We start from the raw sequence: 27,488 nt of genomic DNA, 5'->3' as shown, positions 1-27,488 counted from the left end.
CCAGGAGGACAGTGTTACACCCTATTCCTCCATCTAGTGGACTACTTCTGACCAGCAGGACAGTGTTACACCTTATTCCTCCATCTAGTGGACTACTTCTGACCAGGAGGACAGTGTTACACCCTATTCCTCCATCTAGTGGACTACTTCTGACCAGGAGGACAGTGTTACACCCTATTCCTCCATCTAGTGGACTACTTCTGACTAGGAGAACAGTGTTACACCCTATTCCTCCATCTAGTGGACTACTTCTGACCAGGAGAACAGTGTTACACCCTATTCCTCCATCTAGTGGACTACTTCTGACCAGGAGGACAGTGACACCCTTTTCCTCCATCTAGTGGACTACTTCTGACCAGGAGGACAGTTACACCCTATTCCTCCATCTAGTGGACTACTTCTGACAAGCAGGACAGTGTTACACCCTATTCCTTCATCTAGTGGACTACTTCAGACCAGGAGGACAGTTACACCCTATTCCTCCATCTAGTGAACTACTTCTTACCAGGAGGACAGTTACACCCTATTCCTCCATCTAGTGGACTACTTCTGACCAGGAGGACAGTGTTACACCCTATTCCTCCATCTAGTGGACTACTTCTGACCAGCAGGACAGTGTTACACCCTATTCCTCCATCTAGTGGACTACTTCTGACCAGGAGGACAGTTACACCCTATTCCTCCATCTAGTGGACTACATCTGACCAGGAGAACAGTGTTACACCCTATTCCTCCATCTAGTGGACTACTTCTGACCAGCAGGACAGTGTTACACCCTATTCCTCCATCTAGTGGACTACTTCTGACCAGGAGGACAGTTACACCTTATTCCTCCATCTAGTGGACTACTTCTGACCAGGAGAACAGTGTTACACCCTATTCCTCCATCTAGTGGACTACTTCTGACCAGGAGGACAGTGTTACACCCTATTCCTCCATCTAGTGGACTACTTCTGACCAGCAGGACAGTGTTACACCCTATTCCTCCATCTAGTGGACTACTTCTTACCAGGAGAACAGTGTTACACCCTATTCCTCCATCTAGTGGACTACTTCTGACCAGGAGGACAGTTACACCCTATTCCTCCATCTAGTGGACTACTTCTGACCAGGAGAACAGTGTTACACCCTATTCCTCCATCTAGTGGACTACTTGTGACCAGCAGGACAGTGTTACACCCTATTCCTCCATCTAGTGGACTACTTCTGACCAGGAGGACAGTGTTACACTCTATTCCTCCATCTAGTGGACTACTTCTGACCAGGAGGACAGTGTTACACCCTATTCCTCCATCTAGTGGACTACTTCTGACCAGGAGGACAGTTACACCCTATTCCTCCATCTAGTGGACTACTTCTGACCAGGAGAACAGTGTTACACCCTATTCCTCCATCTAGTGGACTACTTCTGACCAGCAGGACAGTGTTACACCCTATTCCTCCATCTAGTGGACTACTTCTGACCAGGAGAACAGTGTTACACCCTATTCCTCCATCTAGTGGAATACTTCTGACCAGGAGAACAGTGTTACACCCTATTCCTCCATCTAGTGGACTACTTCTGACCAGGAGGACAGTGTTACACCCTATTCCTCCATCTAGTGGACTACTTCTGACCAGGAGGACAGTGTTACACCCTTTTCCTCCATCTAGTGGACTACTTCTGACCAGGAGAACAGTGTTACACCCTATTCCTCCATCTGGTGGACTACTTCTGACCAGCAGGACAGTGTTACACCCTATTCCTCCATCTAGCGGACTACTTCTGACCAGGAGGACAGTGTTACACCCTATTCCTCCATCCAGTGGACTACTTCTGACCAGGAGGACAGTGTTACACCCTATTCCTCCATCTAGTGGACTACTTCTGACCAGGAGGACAGTGTTACACCCTATTCCTCCATCTAGTGGACTACTTCTGACCAGGAGGACAGTTACACCCTATTCCTCCATCTAGTGGACTACTTCTGACCAGGAGGACAGTGTTACACCCTATTCCTCCATCTAGTGGACTACTTCTGACCAGGAGAACAGTGTTACACCCTATTCCTCTATCTAGTGGACTACTTCTGACCAGGAGGACAGTTACACCCTATTCCTCCATCCAGTGGACTACTTCTGACCAGCAGGACAGTGTTACACCCTATTCCTCCATCTAGTGGACTACTTCTGACCAGCAGGATAGTGTTACACCCTATTCCTCCATCTAGTGGTCTACTTCTGACCAGGAGGACAGTGTTACACCCTATTCCTCCATCTACAAGACTACTTCTGACCAGGAGAACAGTGTTACACCCTATTCCTCCATCTAGTGGACTACTTCTGACCAGGAGGACAGTGTTACACCCTATTCCTCCATCTAGTGGACTACTTCTGACCAGCAGGACAGTGTTACACCCTATTCCTCCATCTAGTGGACTACTTCTGACCAGGAGGACAGTGTTACACCCTATTCCTCCATCTAGTGGACTACTTCTGACCAGGAGGACAGTGTTACACCCTATTCCTCCATCTAGTGGACTACTTCTGACCAGGAGGACAGCGTTACACCCTATTCCTCCATCTAGTGGACTACTTCTGACCAGGAGGACAGTGTTACACCCTATTCCTCCATCTAGTGGACTACTTCTGACCAGCAGGACAGTGTTACACCCTATTCCTCCATCTAGTGGACTACTTCTGACCAGCAGGACAGTGTTACACCCTATTCCTCCATCTAGTGGACTACTTCTGACCAGCAGGACAGTGTTACACCCTATTCCTCCATCTAGTGGACTACTTCTGACCAGCAGGACAGTTACACCCTATTCCTCCATCTAGTGGACTACTTCTGACCAGCAGGACAGTGTTACACCCTATTCCTCCATCTAGTGGACTACTTCTGACCAGCAGGACAGTGTGGTAGATAGAAGACACTGTGCTGTTTCACCGTACTGTAATAACTAAACACACAACATAGACTGTTGTTTCTAGGTTTTAATTAGTATTGGGGGAGGGGAAGCTGATCCTAGATTTTTACCTTGGAGAAACTTCACCCCGGAGCAAAGTCTCTCTGACTAACCAACAACCGATTGATCCAGTACCTGTTGCACGCTGGAGTTGTCCAGGAAGGAGAGCAGGGATTGGCTGAAGGAGCTGGAGGAGGTCTCATTGTTGACCACAGCCACCTGTATTCCCTTGGGGTCTCCTCCGATACACAGACACATCAGAGAGATCTGCATGACTGGCAGCAGGAACTGAAAAAACAGGGACCTGGACAGATACAATGCAATCAGACTGGGGTTGCAGAATTCTGTCAACTTTCCCAGAATTCACAGGTATTCCAGAAATTGTGGTTGGAAGGTTTCGGGATCATCATCTTCATCATTATCCTGTCTGCCTTCCTCCAGCTCATTCTACTCCTTTAATTCATCGTCATCCTCACCCAGGCATTCTCTTCATCCGCACCGTGGTCTTGATAATCAGAGCTGCGATGTTCCTCCACTTTGGCATCACATGCTTGACTCGTACCTTCCAGTCCGCTACACACACACACACACACACACACACACACACACACACACACACACACACACACACACACACACACACACACACACACACACACACGTTTGTTTTACTATCCTTGTGGGGACCAAACAATTGATTAAAAATCCAATTTTTCCTAACCCTAACACTTAACCTAACCCTTACCTTAACCCCTAACCTAACCCTAACTCCTAACCCTAACTGCTAACCCTAGTTCTAACCCTAGTTGTAACCCTAAACCTAACACTTAAGCCTAAATAGCCTTTTTTCCCTGTGGGGACCGGCAAAATGTCCCCACTTGTCTGAATTTTTCTTGTTTTACTATCCTTGTGAGGACTTCTGGTCCCGACAAAGATAGTAAAACCCAACACACACAGTATCAAATATCTGAGGAAATTCAAGACAATAGCTGAAACACTGTAGTATTGGTATCGGGTTCCAGAGAGAAGTTAAGTTATCCAATGTCATCATGATTTCAGTAATCAGAAGAGAATAAGCTAGGAGGGAATCCTCCTACCAGGAATCTTGAAATCCTCCATCTGGAATTTCTGGAAAACCTAGGAATTTCAAGAAAGTTTCCGGAATTTTGCAACCCTACATTTACCTGAGTATATACAGTGTAGTGTCCATACAACCCTACATTTACCTGAGTATATATAGTGTATTGTCCGTACAACCCTACATTTACCTGAGTGTACACAGTGTAGTGTCCATACAACCCTACATTTACCTGAGTATATACAGTGTAGTGTCCATACAACCCTACATTTACCTGAGTATATACAGTGTAGTGTCCATACAACCCTACATTTACCTGAGTATATACAGTATAGTGTCCATACAACCCTACGTTTACCTGAGTATATACAGTATAGTGTCCATACAACCCTACATTTACCTGAGTATATATAGTGTATTGTCCATACAACCCTACATTTACCTGAGTGTATACAGTGTAGTGTCCATACAACACTACATTTACCTGAGTGTATACAGTGTAGTGTCCATACAACCCTACATTTACCTGAGTATATACAGTGTAGTGTCCATACAACCCTACATTTACCTGAGTATATACAGTATAGTGTCCATACAACCCTACATTTACCTGAGTATATACAGTATAGTGTCCATACAACCCTACATTTACCTGAGTATATACAGTATAGTGTCCATACAACCCTACATTTACCTGAGTATATACAGTATAGTGTCCATACAACCCTACATTTACCTGAGTATATACAGTATAGTGTCCATACAACCCTACATTTACCTGAGTATATACAGTATAGTGTCCATACAACCCTACATTTACCTGAGTATATACAGTATAGTGTCCATACAACCCTACATTTACCTGAGTATATACAGTATAGTGTCCATACAACCCTACATTTACCTGAGTATATACAGTATAGTGTCCATACAACCCTACATTTACCTGAGTATATACAGTATAGTGTCCATACAACCCTACATTTACCTGAGTACTTGGGCAGCTCTTCAACTGGTCCCGGCCCAACTCCCAGGATTGGTTGACTCTCTTCCCGGCCGCTCTCGGGTGATTGGCCGCTCTCTAGTACCCCGCCCTGAGGGTAGGTGCTGTGTTTGGAGCCCACCTGGTCTGAGGTCTCACACAGCTGCAGGAAGGCTTTCTCCAGGGTCTGCAGTGGGTGGATGAGGCAGTAGAGGAGATAGACAACAGTCAATTGAACATACAGATACCACAGTCAAGGGTTTATATGATCAGTGGTCAACACAGAACCAACTAAGCATGGACTGACGCAGACGTTTTTTGGACTTCTTTTTTTGTACTGTCCAGACTGGCCTTGATTTCAACGTCCACGGACGTTCATTTTTGGTCAGGTTCAGACCGGACCAAATCTGAGCCAATCATAGCCATCTATTTTTCACAAGTTTGGATAGCACAGCACAGTACAGTAGAGCACAGCAGAGTACATTACAGTACAGTAGAGCACAGCAGAGTACACTACATTACAGTACAGTAGAGCACAGCAGAGTACATTACAGTACAGTAGAGTACACTAGATTACAGTACAGTAGAGCACAGCAGAGTACATTACAGTACAGTAGAGTACATTAGATTACAGTACAGTAGAGCACAGCAGAGTACATTACAGTACAGTAGAGTACACTAGATTACAGTACAGTAGAGCACAGCAGAGTACATGACAGTACAGTAGAGTACACTAGATTACACTACAGTAGAGCACAGCAGAGTACATTACAGTACAGTAGAGCACAGCAGAGTACACTACATTACAGTACAGTACAGTAGAGCACAGCAGAGTACAGTACATGAAAGAAAAGTAGTTTAGTACAGTAGAGTACAGTAGAGTATAATACATTATAATGTACTGTATTTTACCCTCATGTACTCTACTGAATTAAACTGTACTGTACTGCACTCTACTGTACTCTAGTGTACTCTACTGAATTAAACTGTACTGTATTGTACTCGACTGAATTAAACTGTACTGTATTGTACTCTACTCTACTGAATTAAACTGTATTGTATTGTACTCTACTCTACTGAATTCAACTGTATTGTACTGTATTGTACTGTACTGAATTAAACTGTATTGTATTGTACTCTTCTGTACTGAATTAAACTCTACTGTCCTCCATACCATAATGTACTGTGCTCTACTGAATTAAACTGTATTGTATTGTACTCTACTCTACTGAATTCAACTGTATTGTACTGTACTCTACTGTACTGAATTAAACTGTATTGTACTGTATTCTACTCTACTGAATTAAACTGTATTGTATTGTACTCTTCTGTACTGAATTAAACTGTACTGTCCTCCGTATCATAATGTACTGTGCTCTACTGAACTGTGCCGTACTGTACTGTGCTCTACTGAACTGTGCCGTACTGTGCTGTTCAAACTTGTGAAACATAGCCTAGATGTCTATGATTTGTTCAGGTTTGTTCTGGTCCGGACTGACCCAATGTGTACTTCCTTGGGGGCGGAGCGCATTAGAATAATTTACATGAACCTTTACATTTTGGTCATTCAGCAGACACTCTTGTCCAGAGTAACTTCCAGTCAGTGCATTCAACTAAGGTTGATAAACAACAACATCTCAAAGTCATAGCAAGGAAAAAACATTTCTGTAACCGTTACTGAGAATGTTCTTGTAGTTGAAGTGGTTTGTTGGTTTATTCCATTTGTTGGACCACTTTGAAGGTCATTGCTGCCAGTTTTAAAGCTTTTGAAAAAGCTTACATAAGTGACTGACAGATTGGAGCAATAAGATATATGATATGTTGCAATCTTCACTTGGCTCCTCTTTCTTATATTAAATTGATAAAAAAAAGTATTATTCTGATATAATGCAAACTTAATTGAGAATGTACAATATGTGCAGTTTAAATCAATGACCAAAATTACATCTCTTCAACTCATTCAGAACTGTCCAGAAAATACATATTTTCAACGTCTGGATAATACGTATTTTCAACATCCGGAAATACATATTTTCAACTTTCATTTAGAACCAAAAATTAACCCGAATTCCACCTCCAGAAAATAGGACTTTTCAACATCCGGAAAATACGTATTTTAAACGTCCGGAAAATACCGTACCAGTCTAAAGTTTGGACACACCTACTCATTCAAGCGTTTTTCTTTATTTTAGTACTATTTTTTATATTGTAGAATAATATTGAAGACATCAAAACTATGAAATAACACATATGGAATCATGTAGTAACCAAAAAAGTGTTCTTCAAAGTAGCCACCCTTTGCCTTGATGACAGCTTTGCACACTCTTGGCATTCTCCCAACCAGCTTCATGAGGTCTACTTTGAAGAATCTCAAATAAAATATATTTAGATTTGTTTAACACTTTTTTGCTTATTACATGATTCCATATGTGTTATTTCATAGTTGTGATGTCTTCAAAAATAAAGAAAAAGCCTTGAATGAGTAGGTGTGTCCAAACTTCTGACTGGTACTGTATGTTTTTTCATCTTTCATTCAGAACCTAAAATGAACATCTGGAAAACATGTTTTTTTAGACGTCTTTTCAATATAATTTTGCCTACTGGGAAGGCAGTCAGACATCAACAGTCAGACGTCTCACACAGCTGAAGGAAAGCTTTCTCCAGAGTCTGTAGTGACTTGGTGGGTGGATGGTAGGAAGCAATAGGGTCAATGTAGGGCTACTGCCTGCATGGCTGGTTGTCTAGTGGTAACACTCCTGGCATCAGTCCCATTAAATATACTCTAATATATACCGCCGTTCAATCCCCGCTTCTACTGTACTCCCGCTTGCCTGTCCCCCTGTCTCCCCCCCTCTGTTTCCAACTGTCTGAATAAAGTGTGAAATCTACAAAATATAAGTAAATTGTATACACTGTTATTAGCTACTCACTGCAGCACTGTTCTGTTTCATCAAGGTTTCTGGTTCCCCCTCGGCCAACAGTTGGCCATTCCTCATCAGACCCACCTGGAGAGATAGAAAACAGCAGGGTCATTCCAAATGGAGTTTTGAGGAACGAGGCGAGGAGAGAGGATGCGAGGAATCAAGGAAAGATGTATTAAGAAAGAGCCTTAGTCATCAAATATTTGTACGGGTAGGACTTGTTTTAGTATGACAGGTGAGAACAGGTTTATTGTGACAGGTGGGACAGGTTTATTGTGACAGGTGAGAACAGGTTTATTGTGACAGGTGAGGACAGGTTTAGTATGACAGGTGAGGACAGGTTTATTATGACAGGAGAGGACAGGTTTATTGTGACATGTGAGGACAGGTTTATTGTGACAGGTGAGGACAGGTTTATTGTGACAGGTGGGACAGGTTTATTGTGACAGGTGAGGACAGCTTTATTGTGACAGGTGAGGACAGGTTTAGTATGACAGGAGAGGACAGGTTTATTGTGACAGGTGTGGACAGGTTTATTGTGACAGGTATGGACAGGTTTATTGTGACAGGTGAGGACAGCTTTATTGTGACAGGTGAGGACAGGTTTAGTATGACAGGAGAGGACAGGTTTATTGTGACAGGTGTGGACAGGTATATTGTGACAGGTATGGACAGGTTTATTGTGACAGGTGAGGACAGGGTTATTGTGACAGGTGAGGACAGGTTTAGTATGACAGGAGAGGACAGGTTTATTGTGACAGTTGAGGACAGGTTTATTGTGACAGGTATGGACAGGTTTATTGTGACAGGTGAGGACAGGTTTATTGTGACAGGTATGGACAGGTTTATTGTGACAGGTATGGACAGGTTTATTATGACAGGTGAGGACAGGTTTATTATGACAGGTGAGGACAGGTTTATTGTGACATGTATGGACAGGTTTATTGTGACAGGTGAGGACAGGTTTATTGTGACAGGTGAGGACAGGTTTAGTATGACAGGTGAGGACAGGGTTATTGTGACAGGTGGGGACATGTGTATTGTGACAGGTGAGGACAGGTTTATTGTGACAGGTTAGGACAGGTTTATTTTGACAGGTGAGGACAGGTTTAGTATGACAGGAGAGGACAGGTTTATTGTGACAGTTGAGGACAGGTTTATTGTGACAGGTATGGACAGGTTTATTGTGACAGGTGAGGACAGGTTTATTGTGACAGGTATGGACAGGTTTATTGTGACAGGTATGGACAGGTTTATTATGACAGGTGAGGACAGGTTTATTATGACAGGTGAGGACAGGTTTATTGTGACATGTATGGACAGGTTTATTGTGACAGGTGAGGACAGGTTTATTGTGACAGGTGAGGACAGGTTTAGTATGACAGGTGAGGACAGGGTTATTGTGACAGGTGGGGACAGGTGTATTGTGACAGGTGTGGACAGGTTTATTGTGACAGGTTAGGACAGGTTTATTTTGACAGGTGAGGACAGGTTTATTGTGACAGGTGACATCTCTGGCTCATGGTATAAACATGAAGGCTTGGCTCATGGCCAGTCATCATGTCACCTTTCCTATTGGTCAAAACATAATCCGAAATAAAACCAAATCAAACCACAAATGCATCCAACAAGTTTGTAGTTTGGGGCGACAGGTAGCCCCAGTTGCTGGATCGAATCCTTGAGCTGACAAGGTAAAAATCTGTCGTTCTGCCCCTGAACAAGGCAGTTAACCCACTGATCCCCGGTAGGCCGTCGTAAATAAGAATTTGTTCTTAACTGACTTGCCTCGTTAAATAAAGGTTAAATAAAAAAATTACATTTAGAGACACAAGCTGGATGTAGTCAATGTGTGCAAGGAATATGGGACCAATACTAAACGTTTGACTACTTTAATACACTATTAGGGAATTTGTTCAAATACTTATGACATCTTTAAATGGGGGGACTAGATACATAAAGTGCTTTCATTTCTCAACGGTAAAACAGATACGTATTAAAATACCCTCAAATAAAGGTGACATTCATACTGTCACCTCACATTAAACACTTGGTTCCAAATCCAGTATAGAGACTGTTACAGAGTATAGAGACAGTATAGAGACTGTTATAGAGTATAGAGACAGTATAAAGACTGTTATAGAGTATAGAAACAGTATAAAGACTGTTATAGAGTATAGAGACCGTATAGAAACTGTTATAGAGTATAGAGACAGTTATAGAGTATAGAGACAGTTATAGAGTATAGACACAGTTATAGAGTATAGAGACAGTACAGAGCTTGTTATCGAGTATAGAGACTGTTATAGAGTATAGAGACAGTACAGAAACTGTTAGAGTATAGAGACAGTATAGAGACTGTTATAGAGTATACAGACAGTATAGAGTATGTTAGAGTATAGAGACAGTATAGAGACTGTTATAGAGTATAGAGACAGTATAAAGACTGTTATAGAGTAGAGATGGTTATAGAGTATAGAGACCGTATAGAGACTGTTATAGAGTATAGAGACAGTATAAAGACTGTTATAGAGTATAGAGACTGTTATAGAGTATAGAGACAGTATAGAGACAGTTATAGAGTATAGAGACTGTACAGAGATTGTTATAGAGTATAGAGACAGTATAGAGCTTGTTATTGAGTATAGAGACTGTTATAGAGTATAGAGACAGTATAGAGACTGTTATAGAGTATAGAGACAGTACAGAGACTGTTATAGAGTATAGAGACAGCATAGAGACTATTATAGAGTATAGAGACAGTATAGAGACTGTTATAGAGTATAGAGACTGTTATAGAGTATAGAGACAGCATATAGACTATTATAGAGTATAGAGACAGTATAGAGACTGTTATAGAGTATAGAGACTGTTATAGAGTATAGAGACAGCATAGAGACTATTATAGAGCACAGAGATTGTTATAGAGTATAGAGACAGCATAGAGACTATTATAGAGTATAGAGACAGTATAGAGACTGTTATAGAGTATAGAGACAGTATAGAGACTGTTATAGAGTATAGAGACTGTTATAGAGTATAGAGACTGTTATAGAGTATAGAGACAGCATAGAGACTATTATAGAGCATAGAGACTGTTATAGAGTATACAGACAGTATAGAGTATGTTATAGAGTATAGAGACAGCATAGAGACTGTTATAGAGTATAGAGACTGTTATAGAGTATAGAGACAGCATAGAGACTGGTATAGAGTATAGAGACAGTATAGAGACTGTTATAGAGTATAGAGACAGTATAGAGACTGTTACAGAGTATAGAGACAGCATAGAGACTGTTATAGAGTATAGAGAAGGTATAAAGACTGTTATAGAGTATAGAGACTGTTATAGAGTATAGAGACAGTATAGAGTCTGTTATAGAATATAGAGACAGTATAGAGACTGTTATAGTGCATAGAGACAGTATAGAGACAACCAATGTTTGCTCAAATGAACCTCTAAGCAGCTATGAAAACATATGGCATGTACGTATATAGAGTAGGGAGTTGTTTATCAGTAGGTAGTTGAATATCAGTAGGTAGTTGTCCATGTATATAGACTGTATCTTACCACATTGGCTTGCCTGGCCTCCTCGATGTAGTGAGTGGTGATGACGACTGATACTTTTCCAGTTTTCACAATCTCTACTAGATGCTGCCAGATCCTACAGGGACACATGACACAACTCAGTTTAAGGGCACATCCTGTTGTTCCAAATGGCACCCTATTCTCTATAAAGTGCACTTTTATAACCAGGGCTCTGGTCAAAAGTATTGCACTACACAGGACATGGGGTGCTGTTTGGGACAATGTTGTACTGTACCTCGAGCAGTAGAGATACAGAGAGAGAGTGTGCAAATGTGATCATCTGCGCACCACAAGACTACGTGTCCCGTTGAGCTAAAGCCTAGGCATTAGCTTGGGGAGCTAACGCAGGTCTTGAGGTCTCAGGCAAGGTCACTCATCACATGAGTGCAGTTCAGAGAACCACCTTTCAGCGTCACACAACGAATAAACTAACTTCGTGCAGATATGATTTGATTACAACCATAAAGATGTCTTAATCTGTGTCCCAAAAGGCCCCCTATGTGCCCCGGTCTAAAGTAGTTCACCACATAGGGAATAGTGGGCCATCTGGGATGCAGTCTTAGCCTGATGACCTGCCTGGGTTACCTGGGAAACACTGACCTGGTCGGGTTTTCTTAATCCATGAAGCATCTCAGAGTGCTGGTCTAGGATCTGTTAAGCCTTTTAAATCATAATAAATAAGAGAGGGGGATCTGATCCTAGATCAGCACTCAAAGGTGTGAGACTGGTTCTTTGAAGGCATGAGGTTGGGTACAATAGTTTGGTTTTCACAGTTTGGTTTTGGTTGGATGTGTGTGTGGTTGTCCAGTACATACTTGGCTCTCAGCACAGGGTCCACCCCGACTGTGGGTTCATCCAGAATCAATAACTGGGGATTTTGAAGTAAGGCTGCTCCCAGAGACACCCTCCGTTTCTGCCCTCCGCTGTAAACACACACACACACACACACACACACACACACACACACACACACACACACACACACACACACACACACACACACACACACACACACACACACACACAGGACTGAGAGCTGTTGGTTCTGCTCTATGTTTGACAGTTGTATAAGATGCAACATTTTAAATCACATCAAATACATTAATATAATGTATGACCTTCTGCAGCTGAATTGTGTTAATGATATGGTGTGTTAATTATATAATAATGATTTAATAATATGGTTACATACCAGGTCTAAGAGTTACTATTCCAGATCTAAGAGTTACTATACCAGATCTAAGAGTTACTATACCAGATCTAAGAGGTATTATATCAGATCTAAGAGTTACTATACCAGATCTAAGAGTTACTATATCAGATCTAAGAGGTATTATACCAGATCTAAGAGTTACTATACCAGATCTAAGAGGTATTATACCAGATCTAAGAGTTACTATACCAGATCTAAGAGTTACTATACCAGATCTAAGAGGTATTATACCAGATCTAAGAGTTACTATACCAGATCTAAGAGGTATTATACCAGATCTAAGAGTTACTATACCAGATCTAAGAGTTACTATACCAGATCTAAGAGTTATTATCCAAGAGTAATCTTCCATCTTTTTTCAGATTCCCATGAGCTGATGTCATGACGATAGCTACACAGCAAATTAACACTGTTTCAGTGTCTATACGGGTCCACTCTTCCACACTTCAGTGTTAAATTAACACACTACTTAGTGTTAAGACTTATTTGAATTTTTCCCAGGTTGCCTTTCAACTAAATTGTAGAGTTACCACCCATGACTGTATTTGTTAGTGACAAAGGGCATGGTTGTTGAATTAATTCATTTTTAGTCCTGTGGCCTTCACCAAGTGAGATCCTATGCCAGGGATGGGCAATTTCTGAACTTATCATGAGCTCATTTCCTGCAATTCTACACATTTTGCCATTGATTACTATAAGTTTAGATAGCTGGCTGCTAGACTAACTTACCGATCTAAAATAGTTAGCTAACATGGGCTAATTGAGTGACTATCAGTGCCTGACATAACAAGTGGAACCCTGACCTGTTCACCGGACGTGCTACCTGTCCCAGACCTGCTGTTTTCAACTGTCTAGAGACAGAAGGAGCAGTAGAGATACTCTGAATGATCGGCTATGAAAAGTCAACTGACATTTACTCCTGAGGTGCTGACCTGTTGCACCCTCTACAACCACTGTGATTATTATTAATTGACCCTGCTGATCATCTATGAACATTTGAACATCTTGGCCATGTTCTGTTATAATCTCCACTTGGCACAGCCAGAAGAGGACTGGCCACACCTCATAGCCTGGTTCCTCTCTAGGTTTCTTCCAAGGTTCTGGCCTTTCTAGGGAGTTTTTCCTAGCCACCGTGCTTCTACACCTGCATTGCTTGATGTTTGGGGTTTTAGGCTGGGTTTCTGTACAGCACTTTGTGATATCAGCTGATGTAAGAAGGGCTTTATAAATACATTTGATTGATTGATTGATTGAAGTGAAAAACTGTTAATCCACATGGGCTGTCAGTTGCCCATCCCTGTCCTAAGTGAATATGCTGTCATTAAATACATATTATTTAAAGGGATACTTCGGGATTTTGGCAATGCTAGTAGATTCCCATAGAATTCCAGTCATTGTGCTAATGCTAGTGGCTCGCGAAACTACCTCTAACTTCCTTCATACTGGACACAGAGACATGATAACGTAAAGGGCCTCATTGCCAAAATCCTGAAGTATCCCTTTAAGACAATACAATACATATTTGTTATACAGTGGCCTACAACTCATAGTTTACAGGCCACATCAAGTTCTGCAAGTCACATTATGCTGGCTTGCAAAGTGATTTGTCATTCCTATTGAAATCCAGCCAGAGCAGGGGATATGCAAAATTTGGAATTTTTATTCACCTGCAACCTGCATTGTGAATGACTGCCAGAGTTAGGAAGACTAAAATATCACACTACCTAAAGTAAATCACTGGAACAACCATTTCAGCAACTCTGGTTATTAACACCAACACTGGGGTTATTTAACACCACTGAGTGTTAATTTAACTCCTGAATCAACACTAGAAGTGTTACACTGAATAATCAACGCCAGGTAACACTGGCCAGTTTGCTGTGTACTATTACTTTTACATCTAAAAGTAATAAGCAATCATTGAGGAGTTGTTTTGATGGAAGTGAGGGAGCCTTCTTTTTGGCATTGACGTCTTGACAAATGTCTGTTGCATAACACCTACTTAGTTTCAGACAGGGCGGGCTGACTCCACAGCATTTTTATATGACAGAAGCCTGTGACACACAAACATAAACCTCCTCAGGGGGAAACAGTTTCCTTCTCTTTCTATCTCTCTTGGTTGTAGACTACTTTTCCCCCAGATCAAAATGAGAGATATTGAGTCCCAAACAGCACCCTATTTCCTAGATAGTGCACTACTAGTCAAAAGTAGTGCACTATACTGGGGATATCGTCCCATTTGGGACTCAGCCATAGTCTAGGCACAGGGGGAGGAGATTAAAACCCACTATAGACCAACTGGAGAGCCCAAAATGTTTGAAATGTCCCTTTCCACCTCTTTCCCGAAATCATTAACTACAGGACAGTATCAGCAGACATGTGCATAAGCAGACATGTGCATAAGTACCTAGTGCTGCTTATATTTGGGACAGGCGTAGTTTGTAATTTATTTATCATTTTAAATGGAATATCATAATTCTTTGGGGCATTAATGGGAATAGTTTCCCATTCACAATTAGCGATGGTCACCCCAAAGTCTGGCTGCCATGCCGTTTCCCACCACAAAACACCAGAACATGGATAAAAAGAGTAGAAACAGCTCACCTGTTTTTACTCTGTGATTTGACTATTAGATGTTCAATGATTATTTAGAAAAAAAATATTTAAAGAGAAATAGTTTCCCCATGTTAAAAGAGGTCAGTTCACGTAACAAGGTTGACCTTAAAATGAGGGATCACTAAACACATTAAATAAATAATCATCTTCAGAAATGACTGTCAAAGCAACAACATAACTAGGACTTTACAATGATGGCGAAACTTGGAGAAATGTTGGGGTTAGGTGTGTTAACATCTTCCTAGGGTTAACCAGATAGGCAAGTTGAGAACAAGTTCTCATTTACAATTGCGACCTGGCCAAGATAAAGCAAGCAGTTTGACACATACAACAACACAGAGTTACACATGGAGTAAAACAAACATACAGTCAATAATATAGTAGAAAAATAAGTCTATGTACAAAGTGAGCAAATGAGGTGAGATAAGGGAGGTAAAAGCAATAAAGGCCATGGTGGCGAAGTAAATACAATATAGCAAGTAAAACACTGGAATGGTAGATTTGCAGTGGAAGAAAGTGCAAAGTAGAAATAGAAATAATGGGGTGCAAAGGAGCAAAATAAATAAATAAATAAATACAGTAGGGGAAGAGGTAGTTGTTTGGGCTAAATTATAGATGGGCTATGTACAGATGCAGTAATCTGTGAGCTGCTCTGACAGCTGGTGCTTAAAGCTAGTGAGGGAGATAAGTGTTTCCAGTTTTAGAGATTTTTGTAGTTCATTCCAATCATTGGCAGCAGACAACTGTAAGGAGAGGCGGCCAAAGGAGGAATTAACTTTGGGGATGACCAGAGAGATATACCTGCTGGAGCGCGTGCTACAGGTGGGTGCTGCTATGGTGACCAGTGAGCTGAGATAAGGCGGGGCTTTACCTAGAAAAGGCTTGTAGATGACCTGGAGCCAGTGGGTTTGGCGACGAGTATGAAGCGAGGGCCAGCCAACGAGAGCATACAGGTCTCGGTGGTGGGTAGTATATGGGGCTTTGGTGACAAAACGGATGGCACTGTCATAGACTGCATCCAGTTTATTGAGTAGGGCATTGGAGGCTATTTTGTAAATGACATCGCCGAACTTGAGGATCGGTAGGATGGTCAGTTTTACGAGGGTATGTTTGGCAGCATGAGTGAAAGATGCTTTGTTGCGAAATAGGAAGCCAATTCTAGATTTAACTTTGGATTGGAGATGTGAGTCTGGAAGGAGAGTTTACAGTCTAACCAGACACCCAGGTATTTGTAGTTGTCCACATATTCTAAGTCAGAACCGTCCAGAGTAGTGATGCTGGACGGGCGGGCGGGTGCAGGCAGCGATCGGTTGAAGATCACATTAGTATGCCTTTATTCATATTAAAAATGAATGTGGTCTATATTAAAACACACTTAGTTTGATATCACAGGCTTTTAATATTGGTGTACAACTTGTACTTAAAATATAAATATCAAGGGGACGTGAAAGGCACTTATTTAACCACCCTGTTGTATACGTAGCATTGTTTATTTTTAAGGGAGCTAGCATGGAGTATTATTTATTCCAGCTCATAAATAAAATGGCATTGAGTTAACAATGCTCCGAAAGCTGAAGGAAAGGTTTTCGGAAATCCTGAGAACTTTGGGAAAGATACTGGGATTTTGTAACCCTAATTACCTGAGTTTTCCAACCAGGCTGCTGTTGTGAGGTAGGTCCAGGAAGTCCACCAGGAAGTCCATGCGTGCCTGGGTGTCCGTAGCTGACAGGCCGTGGATTCGTCCGAAGAACGTTAGGGTGTCACTGATAGAAAACTCATTGTACAACGCCAGGTCCTAAAGGGGAAACACAATGTTATGTCATGGTATGTGCTGTGTTTTGGTGTGTTGTGTTAATCAAGTGTTCAGCTGTGAGCTGTTAGTTGAAATCTTGGAAATAGAACCAGAACGTAATTTTACGCTGAGCAGCGTGAACCTCTCGCGGAGCTGTGCTGCTTATGCCCAGGTTTCATTTAAGTGAAAAGGAGATGCCCAGCCAAAGTTAGGAGTCTAGTACAGCAGGCCAGTAACACGAGATACCTCTTCTGTACCATGGGGGAAGGGTCAGTGCTATCCGGGATCCTTGGGACATCCCCACCCTAAACCATAACCCTAACCTTAACCTTAACCCCAACCCCTACCCCCTAACCTTCCCTTAAATGTCTCAAATTCATATTTATCATCACCACCAGCACCACCCCAACATCAACATTTGTGAAAATGGTGCGTTTCTACGATTTGTAGTAAAAAAGATAGAGGAAGATAAGTAGACAATTAGTAGACAATTACTAGGCAATGCCTGCTCATAATTGGCTAAAATCACATGATGCACACCGATGATGTCATTGAAAACACTTATCTTCCTCTATTTTTTTTACTACAAAACATAGAAATACTCAATTTTAACATATGTTGATGTTGTGGTGGTGCTGGAGATGATGAACATGAAGTGGACATTTTTTTTAAAGTATTAAATTGGTGTACTTTTTCTCCCCAATTTCGTGATATCCATTTGGTAGTTACAGTCTTGTCCCATTGCTGCAACTCCCGTATGGACTCGGGAGAGGCGAAGGTCGAGAGTCATGCTTCCTCCGAAACACGACCCCGCCAAGCCGCACTGCTTTTTGACACACTGCTCGCTTAACCCGGAAGCCAGCCGCACCAATGTGTTGGAGGAAACACCATCCAGCTGGCGACCGAAGTCAGCGTGCACTGCGCCCGGCCCGACACAAGGAGTCGCTAGATCGTGATGGGACAAGGACATCCCAGCCGGCTAAACCCTCCCCTAACACGGACGATGCTGGGCCAATTGTGCGCCGCCTCATGGGTCTCCCGGTCACGGCCGGCTGCAGCACAGCCTAGGATTGAACCTGGGTCTGTAGTGACGCCTTAGACCGCTACGCCACTCAGAAGGCCCAAGTTGAATTTTTTTTAAATGTCCCTTTAACATTAACCCCTACCCTTACCCTAACCTTAACCCCTACCCTAACCCTAACCTTAACCCCAACCCTTACCCTAACCCGAACCCTAACCTTAACCCTTACCTAACCCGAACCCTAACCTTAACCCTACCTTAACCAAGGACCATGGAGGATGACACCCTCCGGCTATGACTCTATTCCTAAGTTACTGATTGGCTAGCGGGTGAAAATACACATCTAATCTAGTTACTATGGTGTTCCGCATATCTCAATTTGCCCTTGCACTCCTAAACAACATTTAAAAAAACTTTTAGAAAAGGTCAAACCTATAAAACTCAGTCCTCTGTTCGTAACAGCTTGTAGTTTTGAGAACAGAAAACTGTATTGAGATCGAATGTTTCATCAATGATAAATTGGCAGAATGTCTGCCAAATTTCATCTATCTCTATCTCCCACTTCCCGCCACTGGACTTCCTCTCACCACCAAAGAAGTTCTAAACGAATGCTTCAGATTTATACATCCATTGAGACACCTGTCTCCTTCTTCTACTGTATCTGTGCCACACCTGTCGACAGGCTGAGTCTGCCTGCAGCTGTGTGTTTCCTGCAGCTGCTGAGGAGGTAAGGAGGTAAGCTCATCTGTACATACATCTCCCTTAAACACGAGTAAGACGCTTTGTGAATACGGACATACTGTGGAGTATGATCTACTGTTTACCTGTGGTATGTAGTGTAGCTATAAGGTAACAGTTTACCTGTGGTATGTAGTGTAGCCATAAGGTAACAGTTTACCTGTGGTATGTAGTGTAGCCATAAGGTAACAGTTTACCTGTGGTATGTAGTGTACCTATAAGATAACAGTTTACCTGTGGTATGTTGTGTACCTATAAGATAACAGTTTACCTGTGGCATGTAGTGTCGCTATAAGATAACAGTTTACCTGTGGTATGTAGTGTACCTATAAGATAACAGTTTACCTGTGGTATGTAGTGTACCTATAAGGTAACAGTTTACCTGTGGTATGTAGTGTACCTATAAGATAACAGTTTACCTGTGGTATGTTGTGTACCTATAAGGTAACAGTTTACCTGTGGTATGTTGTGTACCTATAAGATAACAGTTTACCTGTGGTATGTTGTGTACCTATAAGGTAACAGTTTACCTGTGGTATGTAGTGTACCTATAAGATAACAGTTTACCTGTGGTATGTTGTGTACCTATAAGATAACAGTTTACCTGTGGTATGTAGTGTACCTATAAGATAACAGTTTACCTGTGGTATGTAGTGTACCTATAAGATAACAGTTTACCTGTGGTATGTTGTGTACCTATAAGATAACAGTTTACCTGTGGTATGTTGTGTACCTATAAGATAACAGTTTACCTGTGGTATGTAGTGTACCTATAAGATAACAGTTTACCTGTGGTATGTAGTGTACCTATAAGATAACAGTTTACCTGTGGCATGTACCCCACCATCCTCCCAGGGACCTGGTGTCCAGGAAATGCTGGCGGCTTCCCCAACACGCTGATGTGCCCTCGGGAGATCTTCAGGGTTCCCAGAATGCATTTCAACAGCGTGGTCTTCCCACATCCACTCGGACCCAGCAGGCCGTAGCTGCAAGGTAAGAGAGAACAGAATTTTGGGTTAAAAAAATGGACATGAGAGCTAAATCATAGATATCTACTGCACCCCTCAAACTCAACTCTGAACCTCCAAGCCAGTTCCACTGCATTTTGTCATTGTCCCCTCTAGTCAGGGACTGATTTCGACCTGGGACACCAGGTGGGTGTAATTAATGATCAGGTATAACAGAAAACCAGCAGACTCCAGACCTCGTAGGGTCAGGGTTGAGTACCCCTGTACTATAGTATGATAGTATGATAGCATTGCTACCTTTATTACTCAGTATGGTCTGACTCTTAATCGTAACTCGCATACAACTTCCAATCACATCAATGCAGGATTCATGTGAAAATCCAAGTGAAGCCTAATTTTTACCATACACAAGTGCGCAACGCAAGAATGCAATTATGTTGTTTACTTACTTGTTAAAGGTATAGATTATCATTAGGCTTTAAAGGGATAGTTGACCCAAATAAAAAAATGACATATTGGGTTCCTTACCAAGGCCAGACTACTGCATTTGGGGTCCTGGAAAATAGCTAACTTCCTGCATTTCAACACATTTTGTGACCTCCAGAGGGCCCACAACCCCCGCAAAAAAAGAACGGGGGCCCTGGTGCATGTGCCCTGCGTACCCGTTCAGTAATCAGGCCCTGTTCCTTACCCTGTAAGCAGTCTATGGACAAGGTATGATAGCAATCCATGCTTTGGTTTTGTTTACTTGGCCATTGTTTCACATGTGGCACAAATCCAATGCAAGTCAAAGGTACCTACAGTATATTAGCATTTTTCACGCTTCATGTCCAAATCATCATACAGTATCTAAAACTTAATGGTGCCACTCAATTAACTTAACTTATATATTATTTGGACATGAAGTGTGATTTTGCTGTAATGTCAGTGTGGATTACTCACATGTGTCCCTGTGGCACGGTCAAATTGAGATTACTCAGGACTTTGAGTTTCCCGTACGACCGACACACTTCCCGACACCGGATCGCCAAATCCTCCAATCCGGGGGAGGGGGGAGGAGCTTCCTGGTCTGTCTTCATCCTTCCTTCTGTCAACTGGAAGAAGAAAAACAAACAAATGTAAAAAAATTATTAGAATAATATTAGAATAACAATAATAATATATATATATTTCCCCCCAAAATTGTCACTTTATTAAGACAGTAGTGAACAACAGGGGGATAAAGATGGAGAATAGCAGTGGGGTCCAGATTGGTACCATGCTGGGATGGTGTATATATAGCAGCCACTGTTACCCATGCTGGGGTGGTGTATATATAGCAGCCACTGTTACCCATGCTGGGATGGTGTATATATAGCAGCCACTGTTACCCATGCTGGGGTGGTGTATATATAGCAGCCACTGTTACCCATGCTGGGATGGTGTATATATAGCAGCCACTGTTACCCATGCTGGGGTGGTGTATATATAGCAGCCACTGTTACCCATGCTGGGGTGGTATATATATATAGCAGCCACTGTTACCCATGCTGGGATGGTGTATATATAGCAGCCACTGTTACCCATGCTGGGATGGTGTATATATAGCAGCCACTGTTACCCATGCTGGGATGGTGTATATATAGCAGCCACTGTTACCCATGCTGGGGTGGTGTATATATAGCAGCCACTGTTACCCATGCTGGGGTGGTGTATATATAGCAGCCACTGTTACCCATGCTGGGGTGGTGTATATATAGCAGCCACTGTTACCCATGCTGGGGTGGTGTATATATAGCAGCCACTGTTACCCATGCTGGGGTGGTGTATATATAGCAGCCACTGTTACCCATGCTGGGGTGGTGTATATATAGCAGCCACTGTTACCCATGCTGGGGTGGTGTATATATAGCAGCCACTGTTACCCATGCTGGGGTGGTGTATATATAGCAGCCACTGTTACCCATGCTGGGATGGTGTGTATATATAGCAGCCACTGTTACCCATGCTGGGATGGTGTATATATAGCAGCCACTGTTACCCATGCTGGGATGGTGTATATATAGCAGCCACTGTTACCCATGCTGGGATGGTGTATATATAACAGCCACTGTTACCCATGCTGGGGTGGTGTATATATAGCAGCCACTGTTACCCATGCTGGGGTGGTGTATATATAGCAGCCACCGTTACCCATGCTGGGATGGTGTATATATAGCAGCCACTGTTACCCATGCTGGGGTGGTATATATATAGCAGCCACTGTTACCCATGCTGGGGTGGTATATATATATATAGCAGCCACTGTTACCCATGCTGGGGTGGTGTATATATAGCAGCCACTGTTACCCATGCTGGGGTGGTGTATATATAGCAGCCACTGTTACCCATGCTGGGGTGGTGTATATATAGCAGCCACTGTTACCCATGCTGGGGTGGTATATATAGCAGCCACTGTTACCCATGCTGGGATGGTGTATATATAGCAGCCACTGTTACCCATGCTGGGGTGGTATATATAGCAGCCACTGTTACCCATGCTGGGGTGGTATATATAGCAGCCACTGTTACCCATGCTGGGGTGGTGTATATATAGCAGCCACTGTTACCCATGCTGGGGTGGTATATATAGCAGCCACTGTTACCCATGCTGGGGTGGTATATATAGCAGCCACTGTTACCCATGCTGGGGTGGTGTATATATAGCAGCCACTGTTACCCATGCTGGGGTGGTATATATATAGCAGCCACTGTTACCCATGCTGGGATGGTGTATATATAGCAGCCACTGTTACCCATGCTTGGGTGGTATATATATATATATTGCAGCCACTGTTACCCATGCTGGGGTTGTGTATATATAGCAGCCACTGTTACCCATGCTGGGATGGTGTATATATAGCAGCCACTGTTACCCATGCTTGGGTGGTATATATATATATATAGCAGCCACTGTTACCCATGCTGGGGTTGTGTATATATAGCAGCCACTGTTACCCATGCTGGGATGGTGTATATATAGCAGCCACTGTTACCCATGCTGGGGTGGTATATATATATAGCAGCCACTGTTACCCATACTGGGGTGGTGTATATATAGCAGCCACTGTTACCCATGCTGGGGTGGTATATATAGCAGCCACTGTTACCCATGCTGTGATGGTGTATATATAGCAGCCACTGTTACCCATGCTGGGGTGGTATATATAGCAGCCACTGTTACCCATGCTGGGGTGGTATATATAGCAGCCACTGTTACCCATGCTGGGATGGTGTATATATAGCAGCCACTGTTACCCATGCTGGGGTGGTATATATAGCAGCCACTGTTACCCATGCTGGGGTGGTATATATAGCAGCCACTGTTACCCATGCTGGGGTGGTGTATATATAGCAGCCACTGTTACCCATGCTGGGGTGGTGTATATATAGCAGCCACTGTTATCCATGCTGGGATGGTGTATATATAGCAGCCACTGTTACCCATGCTGGGATGGTGTATATATAGCAGCCACTGTTACCCATGCTGGGATGGTGTATATCTAGCAGCCACTGTTACCCATGCTGGGATGGTGTATATATAGCAGCCACTGTTACCCATGCTGGGGTGGTATATATATATATAGCAGCCACTGTTACCCATGCTGGGGTGGTGTATATATAGCAGCCACTGTTACCCATGCTGGGGTGGTATATATATATAGCAGCCACTGTTACCCATGCTGGGATGGTGTATATATAGCAGCCACTGTTACCCATGCTGGGGTGGTATATATATAGCAGCCACTGTTACCCATGCTGGGATGGTGTATATATAGCAGCCACTGTTACCCATGCTGGGGTGGTGTATATGTAGCAGCCACTGTTACCCATGCTGGGATGGTGTATATATAGCAGCCACTGTTACCCATGCTGGGATGGTGTATATATAGCAGCCACTGTTACCCATGCTGGGGTGGTATATATAGCAGCCACTGTTACCCATGCTGGGGTGGTATATATATATAGCAGCCACTGTTACCCATGCTGGGATAGTGTATATATAGCAGCCACTGTTACCCATGCTGGGATGGTGTATATATAGCAGCCACTGTTACCCATGCTGGGGTGGTATATATAGCAGCCACTGTTACCCATGCTGGGATGGTGTATATATAGCAGCCACTGTTACCCATGCTGGGGTGGTATATATATATAGCAGCCACTGTTACCCATGCTGGGGTGGTGTATATATAGCAGCCACTGTTACCCATGCTGGGGTGGTATATATATAGCAGCCACTGTTACCCATGCTGGGGTGGTATATATATAGCAGCCACTGTTACCCATGCTGGGATGGTGTATATATAGCAGCCACTGTTACCCATGCTGGGGTGGTGTATATATAGCAGCCACTGTTACCCATGCTGGGATGGTGTATATATAGCAGCCACTGTTACCCATGCTGGGGTGGTATATATATAGCAGCCACTGTTACCCATGCTGGGATGGTGTATATATAGCAGCCACTGTTACCCATGCTGGGGTGGTATATATATATATAGCAGCCACTGTTACCCATGCTGGGGTGGTGTATATATAGCAGCCACTGTTACCCATGCTGGGGTGGTATATATATATATAGCAGCCACTGTTACCCATGCTGGGATGGTGTATATATAGCAGCCACTGTTACCCATGCTGGGATGGTGTATATATAGCAGCCACTGTTACCCATGCTGGGATGGTGTATATATAGCAGCCACTGTTACCCATGCTGGGATGGTGTATATATAGCAGCCACTGTTAACCTCTACACCAGCCTTGAGATTCTGGCGCAGGTTGACGTTTATTGTCACAAATTGTTGCCCTTGTAGAAGAGCTGAGCGATTTCCACTAGATAGTCTAGCTGCCAAGTCAAAATTGTCTATGTCATAAAAATCCATTTAAAAAAAGCTTTTTGTTCTTAATTTAAGGTTAGGGTTAGGCATTAGGGATAACAGTGGGTTTAAGGTTTAAAATCCAATTTTATGACTTTGTGGCTGTGACAGCTAGTGACCATTCTTCAGAGCTGCCTCCAGGGCAAGATTCATGACAATAAATGCCAACCTGCCCATCTGGCACTCTAGGCAGGCTAGAATAAACACTTAAAGTATTTGAAAGATTTCAAATAGAATGTAAACCCAGGTCTGGTGGTGCTGTGTGCAGCCTGCATCGAATCAAGGTCGTAGAGCAACCCTAACTAGGTGTCGCCCCCAAATGGCACCCTATTCCCTACGTAGTGCATTCCTTTTCACTAAGGCCCATAGAGGCTATAGTGGTATATATAGGGAGCCATTTGGGACGCACCCTGGGTCAAATAATCTTTCATCCCTGCCTCCTTTCCCTGGCTTCCCTTGTTTCAGTCTCCCTTTCTCTGTGTTGGCTTACACGTTCTCCCTCACTTAATCCAGCATCTTTCATTCCACCGTGATGAGATTATAGGGAAACCACTCCGTAATCTGACTCTATTGATCAAGATCACCTTCTTTGACACAATGTCACATGTAGTCTGGGTACCAGTCTGTTTAGATAACATTCCACTCCTTTCACTCTGTGTTAGGTGCCAAAGAATGTTTCACAATGAAACAATGAGTGCAAAGTGTAGAATGTTAGTTAAACCAACTGGTACCCAAGCTATGACACATGGCAGCATATGTACAGAAAGGAACTGTTGTTGTAGTAATGGCCTGGACATTGTTGTACTGTAATAACATTGTAATATAAAGGATATAGTTTCGTGAGACATTATAGGACTATAGCCTTTCTACACAGACAGACAGCATTAATTCACTGCAAAATCATTTCGGACATGGGTTCTCTTCTTTTTGTGTGAAGAATAAATTCAAGTTCAACGTTTTTATTAATGAAATTGCAGACAACAAACACTCTCTGAAATACTTGATATTAACAGATTAACAGACTCCATCTCCGGTTAAAGAAGCTCCATAAAATAAGTAATAGTCAAATAGGATAATAATAATAATTGGAGTCATACAACAAACAGATGTTACAATATTTAGTAAAGCATCCAGTTCAGAGGTGTGAAACATGCGGCCAGCGGGCCAGATCCGGCCCTTGAGACAATTCAATCCGGCCCGCTGGTGGTTTGAGAAGAAAAAAAAAAGAAAAAAAAAAAAAAAATATATATATATATATATATATATATATATATATATATATATTACCTGCCTCGTACCCCTGCACATTGACTCGGTACCAGTACTCCCTGTATATAGCCTTGTTATTGTTATTCATTGTAAGTAAGAATTTGTTCTTAACTGACTTGCCAAGTTTAATAATAGTTAAATAAAAAAATACATGAAAAAAAACTCAAGCTCCGAAGAAAATGTGCAAATGTTCTTACTTTTTAACTCTGCATTGTTGGTTAAAGGGCTTGTAAGTAAGCATTTCACAGTAAAGTCTACACCTGTTGTATTCGGCGCATGTAACAGATACAATTTGATTTGATTTAAAATGTCTAACACCAAAATCTAAACTGTGTAGAAATGAGAATAGACCTACATTTATAATCCAGCTTGCTAACAGTTATCGAAACAGTCAGGGAGCAGAGAAAACTCCAACAGTAATGGATAGAGGAATATGTTTTTGTACATTTTGACAGTGAGGAAACACAACCGATTTCAGGTGCAGCCCTTTGGACCACGATGGAAAACAGTTGGAGGAGCCGGGCTACACTTGAGGAGTCTGACAAGTGACAAATCGATTCATTGTTATCATTTCAGATATGCTCCGATACGGTAACATACCGTTAGCTAATCTTTGAAAGAACCACAGAAAAGCAAATACAGAAACACCAGCTGTAATTTAGCCAACTAGGAAAACACTGGTCCTAAATTACAACAGGGACTCACCTGAAAAGGTTCCCTTACACAAGAAGGAGCTGAAGTCTAGAAGATGGAGAGCAACAACATAGCCTATAGCACTGTAGCAATGAGTGTGAGTGTGCCTAGCCTACTGTGCGAAAACATGAACCAACAGAACTAAACATTGTGTGAAGATCAGCTGACAATTCCATGTCATCAGGGTGTAGTTGGGCCTTAGCCTATTTCCAAGTGGTAGAACAGGTTGGCTCTTGAGAAGGGAGAAGTGGCATTATTCAGACTGAATGCATGCAGGCGTCTTGCTCCGGAATGAATACACCTGTTAACCTACTACTAAATTACATAACAGAAGTAGCTACAGTTGTAAGATCTTAAATTGATCACTCTTTTGTTACAGAGTATTTTCCTGCACAGCAGGAAATTGAAACTTATAGTGTATTCAAGGTACTAAAAGGCTTCTAAAGTTTGGATTTTCTAGTTTCAAATGTCTTATTTGATTTGCCCTAACAAAAAATGTAGCAACCCCTACAAAAAAGGTCCATTAATTATAACCCACATAATTCATATTTCCTGTTGCTGCAGGATTATTTTCCTGCTATAGAAAACAGGCTCAAATTAAGATCATTCATCTGTAGACTAAGAAAAACAACAAAAGACACATCAAATCAAATCAAATGTTATTTGTCACATACACACGGTTAGCAGATGTTAATGCGAGTTTAGCGAAATGCCTGTGCTTCTAGTTCCGACCATGCAGTAATATCTAACAAGTAATCTAACAAT

The 27,488-nt window shown here is 42.3% G+C and overlaps 1 protein-coding gene across 1 annotated transcript in view; it reads right to left on the bottom strand.

The window, feature by feature from the left end:
• The window catches only part of LOC106591367 (ABC transporter G family member 23), a 125,878-nt gene extending 98,611 nt beyond the window's left edge, over positions 1–27,267 (bottom strand). Inside the window, exons 1-10 of the mRNA XM_045701782.1 lie at positions 26,736–27,267; positions 20,806–20,957; positions 19,722–19,881; positions 16,985–17,139; positions 12,331–12,438; positions 11,498–11,591; positions 7,939–8,013; positions 5,015–5,195; positions 3,425–3,521; positions 3,084–3,252 (exon numbers count right to left, since the gene is read on the bottom strand). Of these exons, the coding sequence (XP_045557738.1) occupies positions 3,084–3,252; positions 3,425–3,521; positions 5,015–5,195; positions 7,939–8,013; positions 11,498–11,591; positions 12,331–12,438; positions 16,985–17,139; positions 19,722–19,881; positions 20,806–20,942 (1,176 nt within the window). The 5' untranslated portion in view covers positions 20,943–20,957; positions 26,736–27,267. The remainder of the gene's footprint in view (positions 1–3,083; positions 3,253–3,424; positions 3,522–5,014; positions 5,196–7,938; positions 8,014–11,497; positions 11,592–12,330; positions 12,439–16,984; positions 17,140–19,721; positions 19,882–20,805; positions 20,958–26,735) is intronic.
• Between the last annotated feature and the right edge of the window lie 221 nt (positions 27,268–27,488).

The sequence above is a fragment of the Salmo salar genome, chromosome ssa18 (assembly GCF_905237065.1).
Source record: "Salmo salar chromosome ssa18, Ssal_v3.1, whole genome shotgun sequence".
Lineage (NCBI taxonomy): Eukaryota > Metazoa > Chordata > Actinopteri > Salmoniformes > Salmonidae > Salmo > Salmo salar.
The sequence above is the reverse complement of the archived record's forward strand: the minus strand, read 5'-3'. Positions and strand labels throughout refer to the sequence as shown.